The 18,208-nt window shown below is 33.8% G+C and overlaps 1 protein-coding gene across 2 annotated transcripts in view; it reads right to left on the bottom strand.

The window, feature by feature from the left end:
- The window catches only part of POU1F1 (POU class 1 homeobox 1), a 21,064-nt gene extending 2,856 nt beyond the window's left edge, over window positions 1-18,208 (bottom strand). Inside the window, exons 1-6 of one of the 2 annotated variants that reach the window (XM_032220061.1) lie at window positions 18,062-18,208; window position 15,755; window positions 9,482-9,547; window positions 4,819-5,061; window positions 4,511-4,675; window positions 1,874-1,934 (exon numbers count right to left, since the gene is read on the bottom strand). In XM_032220061.1, the coding sequence (XP_032075952.1) occupies window positions 1,874-1,934; window positions 4,511-4,675; window positions 4,819-5,061; window positions 9,482-9,547; window position 15,755; window positions 18,062-18,208 (683 nt within the window). Of the gene's footprint in view, window positions 1-1,873; window positions 1,935-4,510; window positions 4,676-4,818; window positions 5,062-9,481; window positions 9,609-15,754; window positions 15,756-18,049 lie in introns of both variants that reach the window. The other variant, XM_032220060.1, reaches the window with a different exon arrangement.

The raw sequence follows: 18,208 nt of genomic DNA, 5'->3' as shown, positions 1-18,208 counted from the left end.
CTTCCATGTTCACCCCAATCAGTGCCTAAAGTAGCATAAAAAGAGATCAGCAAAACAATTGGTGGAACTCTATGTCCCAAAATTGCTTTTTCAAGAGGTAACTGGACTATCTGGTTTTTCTTTGAAGACGTTTTGCTTCTCATCCAAGAAGATTCTTCAGCTCTGAAATCCTATGCTGCCATTGGTCCCTTACCAGATAATATTCATTAGAGTGGCATTAGATTTAATTCAGTAGATTGGCAGATAGTTGTTTTTTTCCAGAAGAATGCTCAAAAGAAAAAACATTCTACATCTATAAGAGATATATAGATGATTTGGCTAATGTGCTTGTATTGCTATTGCCAAAGGTTAAAGAAGATTCCTAGGGCTAATGGTAACTAAGCATTATTGGGCATAATTGAGTGCTATAGTGGCCTGCTACGTTCTGCTCTTGGCTGCTGCTTGACCTTATTGCCAGTGCTTATTTAGCAAGCCTCAATGACAACAGTGAAAAGCATCATCTTCATTAGCCTCTGTTCCCCATTTAATATAAGAAAGAAAGAGTAACAAATTACAGGAAGAAAAGATCCAAGCCTCATGGTTGTCTCAGTACTTCTAAATGATATATATTTATATAATTGTTCTTTGCTGCTATTCTTACCCTTTAATATTGCTTTGATATTATTGACGTATTTTATGACTTACCTTCCTGGAAATCATGAATATAAACAGTCCCATATATCTAGAGAATATTAAGGACAAATGAGAATGAAGACAATGTCTCTTGTCTCTCTCTTAATCCTGTGAGCAAATTCTTTTGCTTCCTTTTGTGTCAATTTGGCTCACAAAGTTCCTTTTCTGCTTTAATTACAGTTGCTTTGATTTGGCTTATAAATGCTATAAAATATTCTATACAGTAATAACATTTTTATTCTTAGTTTTAACATAATTAATTTCAAAATGTAATATAACTGTAGCCAACAATTCTAGTCACAAGAGGGCAGCACAGTACTTCAGTTTTGATATAAAAGCAGTATTCTGTTAAATATTAGTAATTTTGAAGTTTGAGGTGATCATAAACCACACATTTTGAGCAGTTTACAATCTGATAAATTATAAATAACACACAAAATTGCAAAAAATATGAATACAATAAAAACAACACTTGTGGCTGTTTTGGTTGTTGAAAAGATTCAGTTGTTTTGATTAAAATATGTGTTTCAATGGATTGTTCATTGGACATAACGATATAATCTCAAGGTACAAAACAAGATAATTTCTAAGAATATAAAATATATGTTCTAGTTTAGAAATTCAAAATAAGAAAAATATGGTAGGTAGAGAAGTTAGGATGCTTTCCAATCAGTATTTGGTATTTTTATTTTTGTAATTATGGCCAAGTTAATATTTTTCAAGTATTTTCTGTAACCATCTAAGAATCTGATCATTTTTTCTTTGTAATTTTCTCCACCTTGCCTTGCAGAAGTTTTCTAGATCAGAAATATTTTTGGGTACCTTCACATATATTGCATTTGAGATCTCCCAATACACTTTTAATAATATTCAGATTTAGGAAATAGTTCCACATTTCCTTCATAGTTGAATTGGAAGTATGTTTTGTGTTCTATTGCTGTAAAAGCCAACTTCTTTTCAACTTCAATTGTCCATATTTTGCAGAAACGTGTAATATTTATTTTCACAGTTCACAGAAGTTGTGTCAACCTCTGTTCATTTAGAAATTCATTGAAACCTAACAGTTTAAATAGGCATGTGCAAACAGTTGCGTACACGTTGTAGATCATGATGAGAATATAGTAGAGAAGCCTAATCATCAAGACAGAATCCCTATCACTCATGAGGACTATATATGTGAAAAAGATGCATTTCTTATTACCTAATGGTGGTTCTGCGTTTTCTTTTCCGTTCATTCATGCCAACTTTTTCATTGTATAGAGCTATAAGTGGAAAAATAATTAAAAATAATATTAATTAATTTCAGGGAACTAATGACAATGTTGCAAAACATCTTGTGTCACTGTACAGTGTTTAATAGTTGTTTCAGTTTGTATTTAGTTTTTTATAAAAGATGCTTGTATGTGATATGACAGGTGTAATAGAGTTTATTAAAATTCAAACAAAACTATTTTTTTATAGCAAACATAATGCGTTATGGTTGCTATGGTCTTGCATAATAATTGCTAAATTGTTTAGAATTATTTTGTTCATTATAACTGTAAGGAAAACGCATTTGACTACATCAGGAGCATATGACGTCCAGTATGTATATATTGGGATGATACATTTTTTGGCATTTGGTCTCTGTATACTACCACATTGAATTTGATATGAAACATTCAAGGTGTGAGTGAAATGAGGACTTTCAGTTTAAATTCAAGGGTTTGACAAAAGTGTGGTCAACCATTAACCACTGAGGAATTACAGCCATTTTAATATATTTAATATTCTCACCTGTATTTTTGGTGGCTCATAAATGATGGGAGAAACTAACATAATTACAAATATAAGGGTTATTTTAATACTTGGATGAAAATCCTTTGCAGGCAGTAAAGTCTGGAACCTATGGATGTGTCCAAATGATGAGTTTCTCCTTTGAGATGTTTTGTCATGCTTGAACTACAGCCTTCAGTTGTTGCTTGTTTGTGCATCTTTTTGCCTTCAGTAAATAAATAGTATGCTCTTGGGTTGAGATCAATGATTGACTTGGCCAGTGAAGAATATTCCATTTCTTTGTCTTGATTTCTTGGCCTTTTATTATCAGTCAAGTCCTCAATAAACACTGGTGTCCCGGTTCCATTGACAACCATATATACTTATACCATAACATTGCCTGTCCCATGTTTGACAGATGATGTATGCTTTGATCATGAGCTATTCCTTTAATTTTCCATACTTTTTCTGGTACAAATTAATTTTGATTTCATCAGTCCAAAGAATATTATTCCATAATTGGTGTAGTTCCTTTAGGTATTGTCAGAACAAAGTCTAATCTGATCTTTCTGTCCAGGAGTGTTACCAGGGCTTTGCACCTTGTTGTGAAGCCTCTGTGTTTACATTCATGAAGCTATCTCTTGACTGTAGACTTTGATAATGACATGTCTACCTCTTCAAGAGTGTTTCTTGCTTGGCCAGATGTTGCAAATGGATTATCTGGTCATCACGTTAGTCATCATCCATGGTCTTCCAGGTCCTTGGTGTTGCTGACTCTATTAGCTAATTCTTTCTTTTATACCCCAAACTGTTGTTTTGGCTATTTTGAATGTTTTTCCCATCTCTATGATGGATTTATTTTGTTTTTGTTTTTTCATTCTAATGGTGACCTCTTTTGCATAGATTCCTCTTTGGATATCTGGAACAAGGCACACCTGGAACTGCTTGTCAACCATTGTCCCATTATTTATGAGTCACCAAAAATCAGGGTGCATGTATTAAAATGGCTGTAATTCCTCAATGTGTCATGCCACTCTTGTTAAATCCCTTGAGTTAAAACTGACATTCTCCACTTCATTCATGTTGAATGTTTCATTTCAAATTCAATGTGGTTATGTACAGAGACCAAATGCCCCCCAAAACTATCATTGTCCTAATATACTCTATATAAATCTGACTGTATATTTGGCCAAGAGCATTTGTTCTGCAACCTTTGCATTTGTGTAAATCTACATATTCATAGTTTTCTGACTAATTATTTCATAATTGGCCTTTACACATGTTATCAGGCAAATAAGTGTCATCTTCATGAATTCTCAAGTTAAAATGTGTAAAGAGTATTACTTCTTAAAATAGCTTTATAATTGCCTGCTAGAGTTTAGGAACATATTTAGCATTACTGGTTTAAGCTGTAGATTCTACTTTACTACTGTATTTTTGTCAGTGAGGCTGTGGAAATATTATTTGATTTTGTTTATATGCACTTTTCCCATACATTCAGTGAATATGTATAGTGCAAAAGGAATAACACTGTTTCCATAACATTAATGTATCTGGTTTCTATTTACAATACACAATATACATCAGTGTGAAGGGGCTCTACTTATATAGATACATATGTTCATACTAACAAACACAGCATTTATTATAATGCAAATATACAATAGCTTAGCTTTCTACAAGTACATGGCACTTGACCTGGACATAGATTGTAATTCAGTTCTTCTTTTAAGAAATTAGGGAATTATTGTCTGAAAGCAAACATGTTTCTTGTATATTTTCACTGTTTCATGTACGATCTTAAGTTTTGAAAGGAAAGAAGTTCTTTGGAGCAAAAAGAATACCACATTTTTGCCTATGTTAACAAGTCCTTAAAATACCAACATTTCATCCTTAAATTCAAGGCTGTAGTCCACAACTACAGCATTATCCTAAACTTAATATTCATTTGGTCTAGCAAGTTGCTGACAAGTGTTATGTGTGTATCTATGTGGGTTTAAAACTTTTCAGGCTCAAATGCTGCACTGTCTTAACTTGCACATAAAAACAAATAGTTTTGACTTTAAAAAAAAATCTGTGATACCTCCTACTTGTTCTGCTTCCTCCAACCACTTAGTTAATATGGATTTTAGTTTGCAGGCATTCTTGAAACTCAGTTGCAAGTTTTCAAACCGGCAAATAGTAGTCTGGCTGAATTCAGAGCCATGCACTGCAGCTAGAGCTTCTCCAACATTTGTTTGTGTATAGCCTGTCAAAAGAAAATAGATATAAAGAATCAAACTAAAAACCTAAGGTCAAAAAAGAGTAGTAGGTGTAGTTATTTCCAATCATTAAATATGATACTTCAGAAGAAATATATCTTTCAGATGTCTAGTTGCATGAATTACATACCTAGCTTAATTCTTCTCAACTTGAATTCATTGGCAAATTTTTCCAATTCTCTTATTTCTGGAGAATCCATATCTATTGGTTCATCAAGTGACTTGGCCTTCTTCTGAAATTCCTGTTTAAAATCAGTGGTAGGATCAGCTCCAAGTAGAGATGGATGCATGGAAGTAAAGCTGTGGCCTAGAGCACATGAACTGGCACTTAGAGCATGCTCAGGGAATTTATATAGGCAAGGAGTGAGACCACCTGTTCAGAAGCAAAACACATAAAAGCTTTCTGATTAAAAACCAATTTTAAGGAGATAAAATATTGTATTACTTAAGTGTATATCAATCATTGGTAAAAATGGGTAATGATGGCTTACATTGTTAGTGATTTGAATTCATTCATAATAGTTTTTAGAGAACGTGTGCTTGAATATTAATCGCAGTATTACAATATCTGTAAAGAAACTGAAGATGGAAACAGGAAAAAAAGGAAAGTCATTCAAAAGATCTCTGAACTCAGAAGGCTGTTGTAACTTCAGATTGGGAAGCCTACATTGGACAAACAGTAACTGATTTTTTAAAAGTTCATCCTTATTTAAGATGGAAAGAGTATAGTAAAATATTATACAGTAGAGATGTTGACATCAAATAAATCTAAATAGATATTCCATAAGTACAAAGACCCTTAGTAGCAGAACATTAAGTTAGATCAGCATTCTGGGTGGATGTTGGAAGATTTCAGGAGTTAACAAATTACTCACAAAAATATGGTAAGCAACAGAAGAATAAAAGTTCCAGCCAAGGTGGTATACCAAATTTGGAGAACAACTTGACAGCCAACAGAAAGGAAATTTAAAAATAGTACAAATTATACAATACCTTAATTTTACAAACTTGAAAAAATAAAGCTTAATATCATCTGATTCAGATTATAACCTTTTATGAAAGGGAAATACCAGATGATAAAGCTGGTTTTAGTAGAGACATCATTGTTGATTCACATTGGTTAAATGTGAAATCCAGAACATATCAAATCAATATGGGCTTCACTGATTGTAGAAAAGTCCTTGATAGGGTACACCAAGTCAAGTTATGGAATGTGTTTACGATAATGGGAATCCCAAAATATTTCATTGTCGTCATGGAAATATGACAAAAAAGGACTAAAAAAATCCTCATTCCAAACAGAATATGGTGAAATACACTAGCTCTAAGTTGGAAAAGTTAGACAAGGCTGTGTACTCTCTCTGTATTTACTCAATTTGTAAGCTGAGGGTATATTAAAGGTGGCTTTATGAAAAGCATCTATCTTTATTGAAAAGTTTATAATGCTGGAAAAAGTAGAAAGAAATAGAAGAGAACAAGAAGCAGCATAGTAAGTATAAATAAAGAAAGTACAAACCACACAGAAAACTAGACCAATAAGAAATCAATATCTGGGAAAATCCCAGAAAGAATCGGCAAGTAATGAGTTTGCAAGCACTTAGAAAGAAACACAGTGATTACTAGAAGCCAGAGTGGTTATATTAAAATATGTATCATGACAGACAAATCTTATTGCTTTTTAGCTAAGTAATTATATTACTAAACTAAGAGAATGGTGTGGATACAAAATATCTAAACCTCAGTAAGGCATTTGAATAAGTTGTCTCTACACATATTCAGTGTATGCTGTTTTAGATGAGGATAGATAATCCACCAGCCACATAGATTCATAGTAGATTGAACAACCATGCCCGTTGTTTGGTCCTTAATGGATCTATGATTACATGGAAGAAGGTATACATGAGAGTATCTGAAAGAACAGTCCTTGGCACAATGTTCTTCACTATTTTTATAAATGACTTAAGGATCTAGAAATTCATTGAGAAAAATTGCAAATGATAAAGTGAAAGATGATATAATCAGAATGCAGGCTCATGTTTCAAAAAATCTTGAAAGATTGTATGTATCTAGCAAAATTCTGTTCAATGGTGGTAAAAGTAAGGTCTGCCTTGTAGGAAAACCAGGTGCACAAGTACAAGGTAGATAGAATCTGCCTCTGTGGAGCACAGATTAAGTATGAGCCAGCAGTTGCTGCAGCTGCAAAAGAGACAATGAGACCCTATCAAGAGCACAGGAAGAGAACACTTAGTTTAAATAAGAGATGGTTAAGAGGAACTTCACTAGGGTGGGGAGACTTGCCTTGTAAAGTGCCAACTCCATTCACAACATTGGGATGAGACATGCTGCAGGTCTGTAAAATACGGCTTTGAGAGAGGCTTGCTGCCAGCACATCTGGAGCAGTAGGCTTGATACCTATTAGAGATGGGCGGGAGGGAGAGGAGACTGCAAGAATATCAATTGAGAGATAAGGAATTCCACCTTGGCTTTAGCCCATAATAGCATTAATAAATAAGAACCATTCCTGCAACTTTTTCTTTTTAAAAAAATGCATTGTATTGTGTCCATCTAGTGCAGCCTTTGTCAGTTTGGAGCCCCCTAGATATTGAACATTTAAGAAATATTTCAATTTAAAATACTGTTGTTTATTCTGTAGATAAATTTAAGAAAAGGGGAAGCTACTGAAAGTTAGGGAATTAGATGCTTGTATGGACAAGTGCTTGCCATCTTGACCTATCTGCAGCAATATATTGTGCTCCTCCAAGAAGCATCTTGTAGTTCCTTTCATCTCCTGCAGATGAACTGGGCTTCTTCCCTTCTCCCCTTCTTTTGACATGGCACCAGGAAAAATGGAAGGAGAAAAGCACCAGAGAATGGATAACTGATAGCAAAAGACCAACTGGTCTTCTGCTCCCAGTAATTGTCAACAAAAAGGGGTTTTCCATCTCACCTATCTTTTGCCCTGTGGCTCTTAGAAGATGGTCATCCTTGAGCCAGCATATTTTGTAGCACTTAGTCCCCATGACAACATTACTTTTGTGCTGTAGTGAGGAAGAAACTGAACTTTAAAAAATATATATAAATGTGTCCTATATAATTGATACTAATAAGTCATGTTCTCTTTTATAATCTGCATCAGAAAGTATCTTGACTGACTTGACATATCCACAGATAAGATTTACATCCATGCTGTTTGACATGTTGAAAATACTCTCATCCAAATCTTTCTGTAATTTCCAGTTCCTATCTTTCTATAGATTTTACATTCCAATCACTTGTACCAAAGGTGCTTTTTTCAGAAAGCAGCTGGACTTTCTTTGTTTGCAAGAGGTAAAACAAGAAATACACATAGTATTATTTATGGGTGATTGCAATGTTTATGGAGATTCTCAGTAATCTAGGTAATGGTTGTCCCAAAAGTGCTTTTTCAAAAGGCAACTGGACTTTTTTTGTTATTCCTTGAAAGCATTCCACCTCTTATCCAAGAAACTTCTTCAGTTCTGACTGAATGGTGGAAAATGGAAGGCTTTATATTGCTTGCAGTCATCTGGTTGTCATCACTCTCATGACCAAGTTGACTGCAAGAAATATAAATCCTTCCATTCTCCACCATTCGGTCAAAATGTAAGAAGCTTCTTGGATAAGAAGCGAAATGTCTTCTAGGAAAAACAAAGAAAGTCCAGTTGCCTTTTGAAAAAGCACCTTTGGGACAACCATGACCTGGATGCCTGAGATCTGCATGGACATTCCAGTCACCTATAAATAATACTACATGTTTTTCTTGTTTTATTTAGAACCTTTTGCTGTTTTCCACTGAATATTTATCTGGAAACTTTTTTTCCTCTTTTTATTGGATGCCAAGATTCTTTTTAGGAAGTTTAAATATTTCGCATGGAGAATTGCCATGATAGATAATGTAGATGAATCATAAGAAATACTATGGACTGTTCTACAGAGATTTAAATCAGTATTTTTCAACTCTGGCAAATTTAATGTGCGGAATTCAGTGCTAATTGGGTCTTAAAGTTGCCAAGGTTGAAAAACACTGGTCTAAATAGTGTCTTGGACACTATTGGAGTAAAATTGCTTCCCACTCTTTTTCATAGTTCCCTTTTCTTTTGTTGTTCCTTTTTCTTAAAGATAAATAAATGAAATAAATGATTTACAACAAAACAAAGCATTTTTTTTACTGCAGTGTGTAATACGCCTTGTCACAAGTCAAAAGAAGTAGCAGTAACTGTTCTGGGATGTTAAACCAAGCCAAGTCTTGTTAATATCTGGATGACAATCCTTCAAAGAAAAGCAGATCTATAAGCTAGAATGTGAATTTGCAGAAAAAAGAAAACAACTCCTGAAGTGAAGCCATTTCTGGCACATTGTCACGAAAGGTACATAAATAAATTATGAAGTTCTTTGGAATTCAGATTCAACTTAAAGGAGAAGTTATTTCTATAATAATGACAATAGAGCAAAGAAAGGCCTTTATCAAGATATTTCTCATGGATCAGACCTCCTTATATAAGCATTTACAAATCCTTAATGGAAAGACAATTCAAATGATTGGTCTTACATTTATTATACTTAATATCCATACTTTCTATGCATTATAACACTTTGTGATACTACAATGACAATATTAGCTAGTGAACCAAAAGTGAATGGCACTCACTTTGGCAGTAGGTTTTGGTAATTGCTAGAGGTAAGCTATAGTTTTAATGAACAATTACTTGGAACTGTCTTTATTACTTCCAGAGAGTTAATATGCTATAAATTTTGTTTCAGAAAGTATTTCTTACCTGCCATCATCCCATACGCAGTTTGTTGGTTTCCATAATGACAAGAAGGAACAGAATAATGCAGACCTGGAGGCATATTTCCCATAGTAGCCATGGAAAAGCATATATGGGCATATTTAAGGGTTGGGTTCAAAGACAAATAGATGAGACCAGTAAGAACATGTACACGGATTCATAAAACATTATCTCTATCAAAATACATGAAAATTATCTTTTGGATTTGTCATGAGTTGAACTCAATGAATATCTTAAGAATACAATATTGTTTGATTTCTACATGCAGCAATTCTGTCATCCAATTTAAGGACTACATAACTCCAGTTTTCATCACATTTTCTCCACGTAGTAAACTATAGACTAAAACATGGAATAAACTGGGCAGATGGTGAAACATTCAGCATATGTTGAATTATGTATATTTCCATTCATGTGATATGTTTATATATCAATTTAGTAAACTCATTTCCACATGATTTTTATAAAAAAAGGTTATCTAAATAGTAACTACTATAGACTATGATTATTATCAAGTGGTTGAATAAGCCAGTATATAATTTCAATAAAGGATTATAATTACTAGTATTATTATTCAGTGTACTGTAAACATTTTTAAACAATCCCTTAGTTTCCAAATATAACATAAAATAAGTATTTTACTGTATTACAGAGATCAATATCATGATAGCTGTATTTAATTATCTTTTATTCACTTTTGAACTCTGCTTCAAATTCTGTAATCATGCTCCTCTAAAATTACATTTAAATTGTTCTATTATTTTATCTGTAAAATGCTTTGAAAGAATGATACTCTGCAGTGTAGTACAATATGAAATAAAATATTTGAAAATATGTACGGTATATCTCATATAGAAAGAAGAAAGAGATCAACTGAATAACTGCTCACATCTTCTTTGACGATCTTTTTTGCAAATAGGATAAGTATACCTGCATGGAACTCTCTGAGCAATTTGTATCATAAAAAATGAAGGGCTGAAATACATGTTTCAGTGTAAATATATTGTTTTCTTTTTAAATGACACCTTGAATGGATAAAGATTAGGAATGGTCATGACAAGTATAATTCTATTATTTCATTAACATATGTCAATGGTAGAATGAATGACATGTTCTTTGATTATTTCAGAGTCATGGCCTATGCCTGCTAGTTTTACCTTCATTTCTTATATTAGTATATATTTCAAGGTCGAGCAACAAAAATTCCTGGAATCATTTAAGATTATGCATTGAAGTGTAATAATATTGCATATCTAAGACAGGTCAGCAGTGTGAGAGGTAACTTTAATATCATGCAAAACAAAATGCATAAAATATTACCTGTTGTATTAAGAATTAACTGGGCTAATGTCTTCCTGATTATGTTAATTATCCTTTTTATGCAAAAATGGTGATGACACTATTACATTTTATTTTCAACCAATATTTTTAGTTAAAAGCATCCATGCAAATTTGCAAACAAACATGAGCAATTTAAGGCTGATCCTTTTCTGGGAACTTCAAAAAATAAATTTAAGGAATTTGTATATATTGCACTATTTAAAAGAAGGCTGCACAAAAAGGATGTGCCAACGTCACAACGATACGGACGTGTGGTCTTGATGCCCCAAGACCGCTGCCGATACTTTTGCCTCTGGATGGTCCAATCGGACCTAAACCGTCCCATAAAGATGGTGAACAGGAAGAATACATCTTGCTGATCTCAAGGACACCACAAAGTCCCTGGTCGATCCAAGAGAAGTTCTTCAAGCCGGTGACAAAAAGTTCAGTCCCAGGCTGATGAAGTTGGGACGGCTCCGGAATGGAAGGAAAGCGGAAAGAGAAAGTGTGTCCACCTGGTGAGGAAACTTTACTGTTTTGGAAAAGACTGCCCAAATTTTTTTAAAAGTTAAATTAAATCCAAAAGCAGAAGAAAACAAGCGGCAAAATTAACCTATATTGGATTGCTTTGGATAGTGTGTTTCTTTTTCTTTGTAATTCTACTTTGTGGATTGAAGTGCTCACAACTTTTTTTTTCTTTTTAAAGAGAACGGATCAGTTTTTCTTCTATTTTTTATTTTTTAATCTATGGATTAAAGTCTTCTTCTTTATTTCAACAATGACTTTTGTTTCTTGCTATTAATTCCATTTAAGAACTTTGTTTCTTTTAAGTTTGAAATAACATTACAGAGGGGGAAGCAATTCTGCCACTTGGAAACTGGAGGCTTGAGTTATTGAAACAATGCACTTTCCCTTTTCCTTTTGATCTCATTGACTTTGTATCTTGAGGCACTGCAACTTGTTTATAGAAAGTGACAAGATGAGACGATGTAATTAGAAAATGAATTTCTATTAATAAATAACCATTATAATAATAACAATGAAATAACAAGGGATATGGTTAACAATATGTGTGTGTGTGTGTGTGTGTGTGTCAATGTTCCCTCTAATTTTTTTTCAGTGTGAGCGGAAAAGTATAGTGTTTGAGCTGCACAGTTTCATGCCTGAGCACCTAAGAGAGCAACAGTTTGAACTGCTGTTACGTCTGCTGGACATTTGTGCAACATTCCAAGCGTCAAGCGCCAATTGTGAGCGAGGTTTCAGCCTAAGGAATGCCAGGCATGAAAAGTGCCACTCAAACACTATACTTTTCCGCTCACCCTGAAAAAAAAAGGCTTTCTGCTCAGCTTTTAGATTGTTAGACTGGCTAGAGAGAGACATGGCACCAACAGCCTGGGTCCTGGCATTTTGCAGGCAACCTGTCCTCTCACATTCCTTTGGAATGTAACCCATCACATTTGAATTAGATTTTGCCAATTATCCTATTAAAAGATAAAGTTATTATTCTAAAATATGACTAACTCAATATTAAAAACTGTAAATATTTAATGCTGATAAATAATAGCAGTAATTGTTATTTAGTATGATTAAAATCAGTATTGATATATCAATATAATATCTATAAAAATTGACAATAAACACTAAAATAATAATACAAATATATAATGTGGAATATAAATGTAATAAATATAATATATAAATGCAACATAAATGTAATAAAATAATTTATCATGAAACTCTCCCCCTTTAAAGTAGTAAGATCAATTAAATAGTCTAGCAAGTTTGGACAATATGCTATATGTTATGTTACTTAAGAATATATATGCCTCAGAATCAGATACAACATCCACATCATTTCCAACTGAGTCAATAAAATCATATGCCATGCCAAAACTATTTTAAATAAAGATATGAAATTAATCAAGTATTGCATTTATTTTTCAAAATGAATGTACAATTTTTTTATTATTTAAGTTTTGTACCCTATCTTTTCTAACTAACGTTAACTTTAAAAAGATGTTACATCAGACTACAATACAAGTAATTAAATGAAAACTAAAATAAGTGTTTTGGCATATTGAGCTTTTTATATTTTTTTCTTATATTGCTTCCTTAGTTGAGAACTTGCTTCTCAGCTTATTTACGCATTAACTGTTTGTTGCTTTTATGGTTTATTCATTCACTGCTCCATCTTCAGTTTTTTCCAAAGGAGGCAGGGCTTCCTTCCTTCCTTCCTTCCTTCCTTCCTTCCTTCCTTCCTTCCTTCCCTCCCTCCCTCCCTCCACTCCTTTGGCCACCAATTTTGATCCAATTCGCAGTTCATATACTTTTTCTACCAACATCTCATCAAGCGGAATCACACACACACACACACACACGCACACATGTTCTTTGGGGGGGGGGTGTTGAATTACTCCGCCTCACAGCAAAGACGTGGCACAAAGTCGGCGCAGCATGTGTTCGGCCCCCGCTTACGCCGAATCAAATCCGCGGCCGGCGGGACCAGGGGGTTGCATTGCAAAGCTGCCAGTCCTCTTACTTCTTCTCCTTTGCCGGTGAAGCTGGCAAAGCTCCTGCTGGCGCCCCCGCCCATGCCAGCGGCGGTGGTGCCTCCCCCTCTCCTCAGAGCACCTCAGCTGGGCTCTGGGTTACCCCTGCCGCCGCCTCCACCTCCACCGCTTTCCTACTAGCTCCCGCGGCCTCAAAAGCACGGCAGAGGAGGAAGGGGGAGGGATAACGCGGGGGCCACCTCAGGTGCTCCGCGTGGAGGGAGAGGCACCACTACCACGGGCGGCTCATCAAAACAAGTCTGGAGAGGCCGCCTGCAAAGGACTTCCCCACGTTTGCTTTGGTAGAAATCTCTGCGTGGCAGTTAGAAACTGCTGCGCGGGGGTTTCTTTCCACGTGCGCGGCCGCGCAGCCGCACACCTTAGAGGGAACAGTGATGTATGTATGTATGTATGTATATATGTATGTATATATGTATGTATATATGTACTGGCTCAATAAAAGGAATTTGGATACAAATAGTAAACAGCAACTTGGAAAAGAGGATTAGAAATTTTGTTATCAAACATAATTAATTCTTACTTAGAACATGTTATAAAGGTGTAATGCTATTGGATGATATTAGAAATAATTAATGAAATGTCATCATGTGGTTGTGTTTTTAATTTTGGATTATTTCATGCAAAAGGACGTTAAAACAATTATAGTCAAATGAGAATTGTGGGATGCTGATAGTAAGATATATAAAGATTTTTGATTTAAAATATACAATGTGATATGACTGTGGAAGAGATGCATGAAAGTTATTTGTAACCAATTGACACACTTCTACAATATGTAATGAAAGATGATTTTGTGTGTGCGTTGTGTTTGTCTGCTTAACCAAAAATAAAAAAATCTTTTTTTTTTTAAAAAAAAAAGAAGGCTGCATATGATAACTTGCAAATTACCAATTGAAAATAAACCATTCTGCGGTAGGCTACTCTTGACCTTAATTGTTACATATATGAAGCAGATTTTAAATAATTAAAACAGAAATAAATTATAGTCCTGAAACAGCTGAATAAATCCAGATCTGAATCCCATTACAATACAATAGCAGAGTTGGAAGGCACCTTGGAGGTCTTCTAGTCCAAAACCCTGCCTAGGCAGGAAATCTATACCATTTCAGACAAGTGGCTATCCAACATCATCTTAAAGACTTCCAGTGTTGGGGCATTCACAACTTCTGTAGGCAAGCTGTTCCACTGATTAACTGTTCTAACTGTCAGGAAATTTCTCCTCAGTTTTAAGTTGCTTCTTTCCTTGATTAGTTTCCACCCATTGCTTCTTGTTCTGCCCTCAGGTGCTTTGGATAATAGTTTGACTCCCTCTTCTTTGTGGCAACCCCAGATATATTGGAACACTGCTATCATGTCTCCCCTAGTCCTTCTTTTCATTAAATGGTTCCTGCAACCATTCCTCATATGTTTTATCCTCCAGTCCCCTAATCATCTTTGTTGCTCTTCTCTGCACTCTTTCTAGAGTCTCCACATCTTTTTTACAGCGTGGCGACCAAAACTGAATGCAATATTCCAAGTGTGGCCTTACCAAGGCATTATAAAGTGGTATTAACACTTCATGTGATCTTGATTCTATCCCTCTGTTTATGCAGCCTAGAACTGCGTTGGCTTTTTTGGCAGCTGCTGCACACTGCTGGCTCATATTTAAATGGTTGTCCACTAGGATTCCAAGATCCCTCTCACAGTTACTACTGTTGAGCAACGTACCACTTATACTGTACCTGTGCATTTTGTTTTTCTTGCCTAAATGTAGAACCTTACTTTTTTCACCATTGAATTTCATCTCTATGCAATGTTTTATTTGCTTTTTCATTTCTTTTGAATTCAAAATGAGGTTTCTGTTATAACTACAAGGTAGAACATAATGTTTAAAAATGTTTAAAAAGGATAGCATAATATATTTTCAGGATTTTTTGCTTTGTAAGTCTTCCAACTACCATACCATTGAAAGCTAGAAATCTAGGAATCAAACCCAATTTTCCAGAAGTTGCATTTAATTTTTCCTCATGGGAAAGAAGTTTGTTTTTCCTAGAAATAATGACTTTCATGCATCATTCATGTTATAAGATAAGGGAAGCATTTATCATAGACATTTCATTGGGTTGGATATTTTTGGGGGATTTGCAGGTAAACTGCAGTGCTTTAAATGTTGGCAGGATAGCCAAGGTTATGCTGTACAAATTTTCTCACATGTCTCTTGTTCAGAAATGCAGTTATTTATGTATAGAAATCTTTGTCTTTTGTCAAAACACATTCCTGTCTGGGAAGAATCATTCACTTTAGTAAAGTTCAGGTAATTAGTTAATTGTTATTATTATCATTATTACGCCAGAATTATGGCATTGATTAATCTTTTCCATTCTGCCACCCTCCATTTGTTCTTAAATCAAAATTTTGACCCAAAAGACTTTGGTCATTTGGACATGGAATGATGTAAACCAAACTGTACTAATTCTAGACCACTATGCTCAGGCCTCCTAACCAGTCTTTATTGATTAAAATCACAGAAAGTATAAGAGTGTGTCTAAGATGATATTACTTGGTCATTGAAGTAATGATGACTATTTATCCACATATTACATGATAAGACATTTCTACCAATGAATACTATAAGTAATTATCCTGGACTGGTCATTTAAAAGAGGAGAAAGAAAGAGAAAGAGAGAGGAAGGAAGGGGAGCATACAAAACAGCTTTTAAAGTTGTTATTGTTTTTCTGGAGCATATTCTTATTTTGTTCTACAGGATACAACTGTGTAACAGATTATATGTCAAACTATGTAAATGTGTTAAAATGTTAATTCAGCAAAATGCCAAAGTAATGAAACAAATAAAATATTGAGTTTCTTTTTAATATGGAGATGGCTATTGATTTACTTCCAAGCTCAATGCAGAGTTGTGATTTAAGATTTGATCATATCGAAGTTCTGATCAAAATGACACCATCCCCCCCCCCCCCCCCCCCCCGGAAACTTCAATTATTGCCTATTTACTAACATTGCATTATTTTTTTGTTCCAAAAAGCTATCACAGCAAACTTCGGTGTTTGAAGAGTTTAGAAACCATTATAGGATACTTATGTGCTTGTTATTGTTGTTTTAAATACCTTAAATTACTTATTTACATTATTGGAATTAAGACAGTTTCCATTTATTCATTTATTCAACCTGATCATGAACTTCTTTGCATGGAAACAATGTCAGTAGACTATTAGATATTCATTGTTTTGAGTTATGTGTAAGAATGAAAATTCATCTAAAAAATCCCTTTTTACCATGAATGTGCATTGACAAACACCATTCAATATGCCTAAAATATCTTGCTATCAATTGATGTACAAAACAAGAAAATTTTATATATATATATATATATATATATATATATATATATATATATATATATATATATATATATATATATATACACACACACACACACACACACACACACACACACACACACACATACATACACACATACATATATATTTGTTGTATTTGTGCTGATAAATAAATAAAGGGATCACCTGAAATGATCTTTCTCCCATATTTGGGCATATCGGGGGTTGTAAAATCATATATATATATATATATATATATATATATATATATATATATATATATATATATATATATATATATATATATATATATATATTCGTATGCATATATATGCTTCCTTGGAAGTCTGTCTCTTTGAATACTTTTGGACTTATTAAGTTAACAAGCAAGCACTCAGAAGTAAAGCTATTATTTAATAAAATAAAATAAAATACAAGTTCAGTTATAATCTTTCAGCAAGAAAATATTGGGTAACAATTTTTCCAAGTTCTCAAATGCAATTAAGAATTTCAAAATTTGTAGTTCCGTTTAACTAGAAGGAAAAGATTTCTTTCAGGTACAACCATTAGCTCCCCAATTAAATTGATGTGAAATATTCTATAAAGTATATTAATGCTTGTAATTATGTGGACAATGATAGTTAGCAATGGAAAAACTATTTTTAAACAAATCATAGGCAGGATAGAAAGAGGTAAAAAGTGATTTGTTTTCATTGCATTGCAATTAAATTACAGTCTTTCATAAAGAAATTCAATGTTTTTACATTGAACAACATGATAGATTGCTTTCTTTACCAATGAATTTTTACAATATTTATAGTATTCCATATTTCATGGATTGAATTCATTACAGTATTTGAGAAAGAGCATAATAAAAATTAGATGTAAATGCAAAATCATTTTCATATCACCTGAAATAAACTAATTTTGCGTAATTAGCATCAAAATGGATTAGTTCAGGATTGGAACACTGACAGATATCTACCATGTCATTACCTGACATTTCATAAAGTGTAAAGTTTTCACTTTTTCCATTCTGTACCAGACGTTTTTAAAAGGAAATAAAACAAAAAAGTTTGCATTATTTTCAATTCAATGAGTTCAAAATGTTAAATATTGAGTAGAATGACATGATTTTCTGGTCGAATATTGATTACAAAATTAACCTCAAAGAGTAGTGTGAAATCAAAGGTAATTAAAAGACATAATATGCTAATTAAATACCAATTTTGCTTAAAGGATTTCTTAAATTATTTGTATAGCATAGCAAAGATGCTAAACTGAAGCCAGTAAAATGGCACACTGATAAAAATAGCAATTTTATAATAAGAGAAACGGTACCTGTAGACACCACATTAGTGGCATGATTGGAGACGGGCAAGCACTCTGCAGCACTATGATGCATTATTAGAGGCAGAGTGGGAGACGAATCAGAAGTCAAGGGGATGAAGGTGTCAGCTGAAGAAAAGACTTGACAACTCAT

This window comes from Thamnophis elegans, chromosome 6, assembly GCF_009769535.1.
Source record: "Thamnophis elegans isolate rThaEle1 chromosome 6, rThaEle1.pri, whole genome shotgun sequence".
NCBI lineage: Eukaryota > Metazoa > Chordata > Lepidosauria > Squamata > Colubridae > Thamnophis > Thamnophis elegans.
This window is presented reverse-complemented; position numbering and strand designations above follow the sequence as displayed.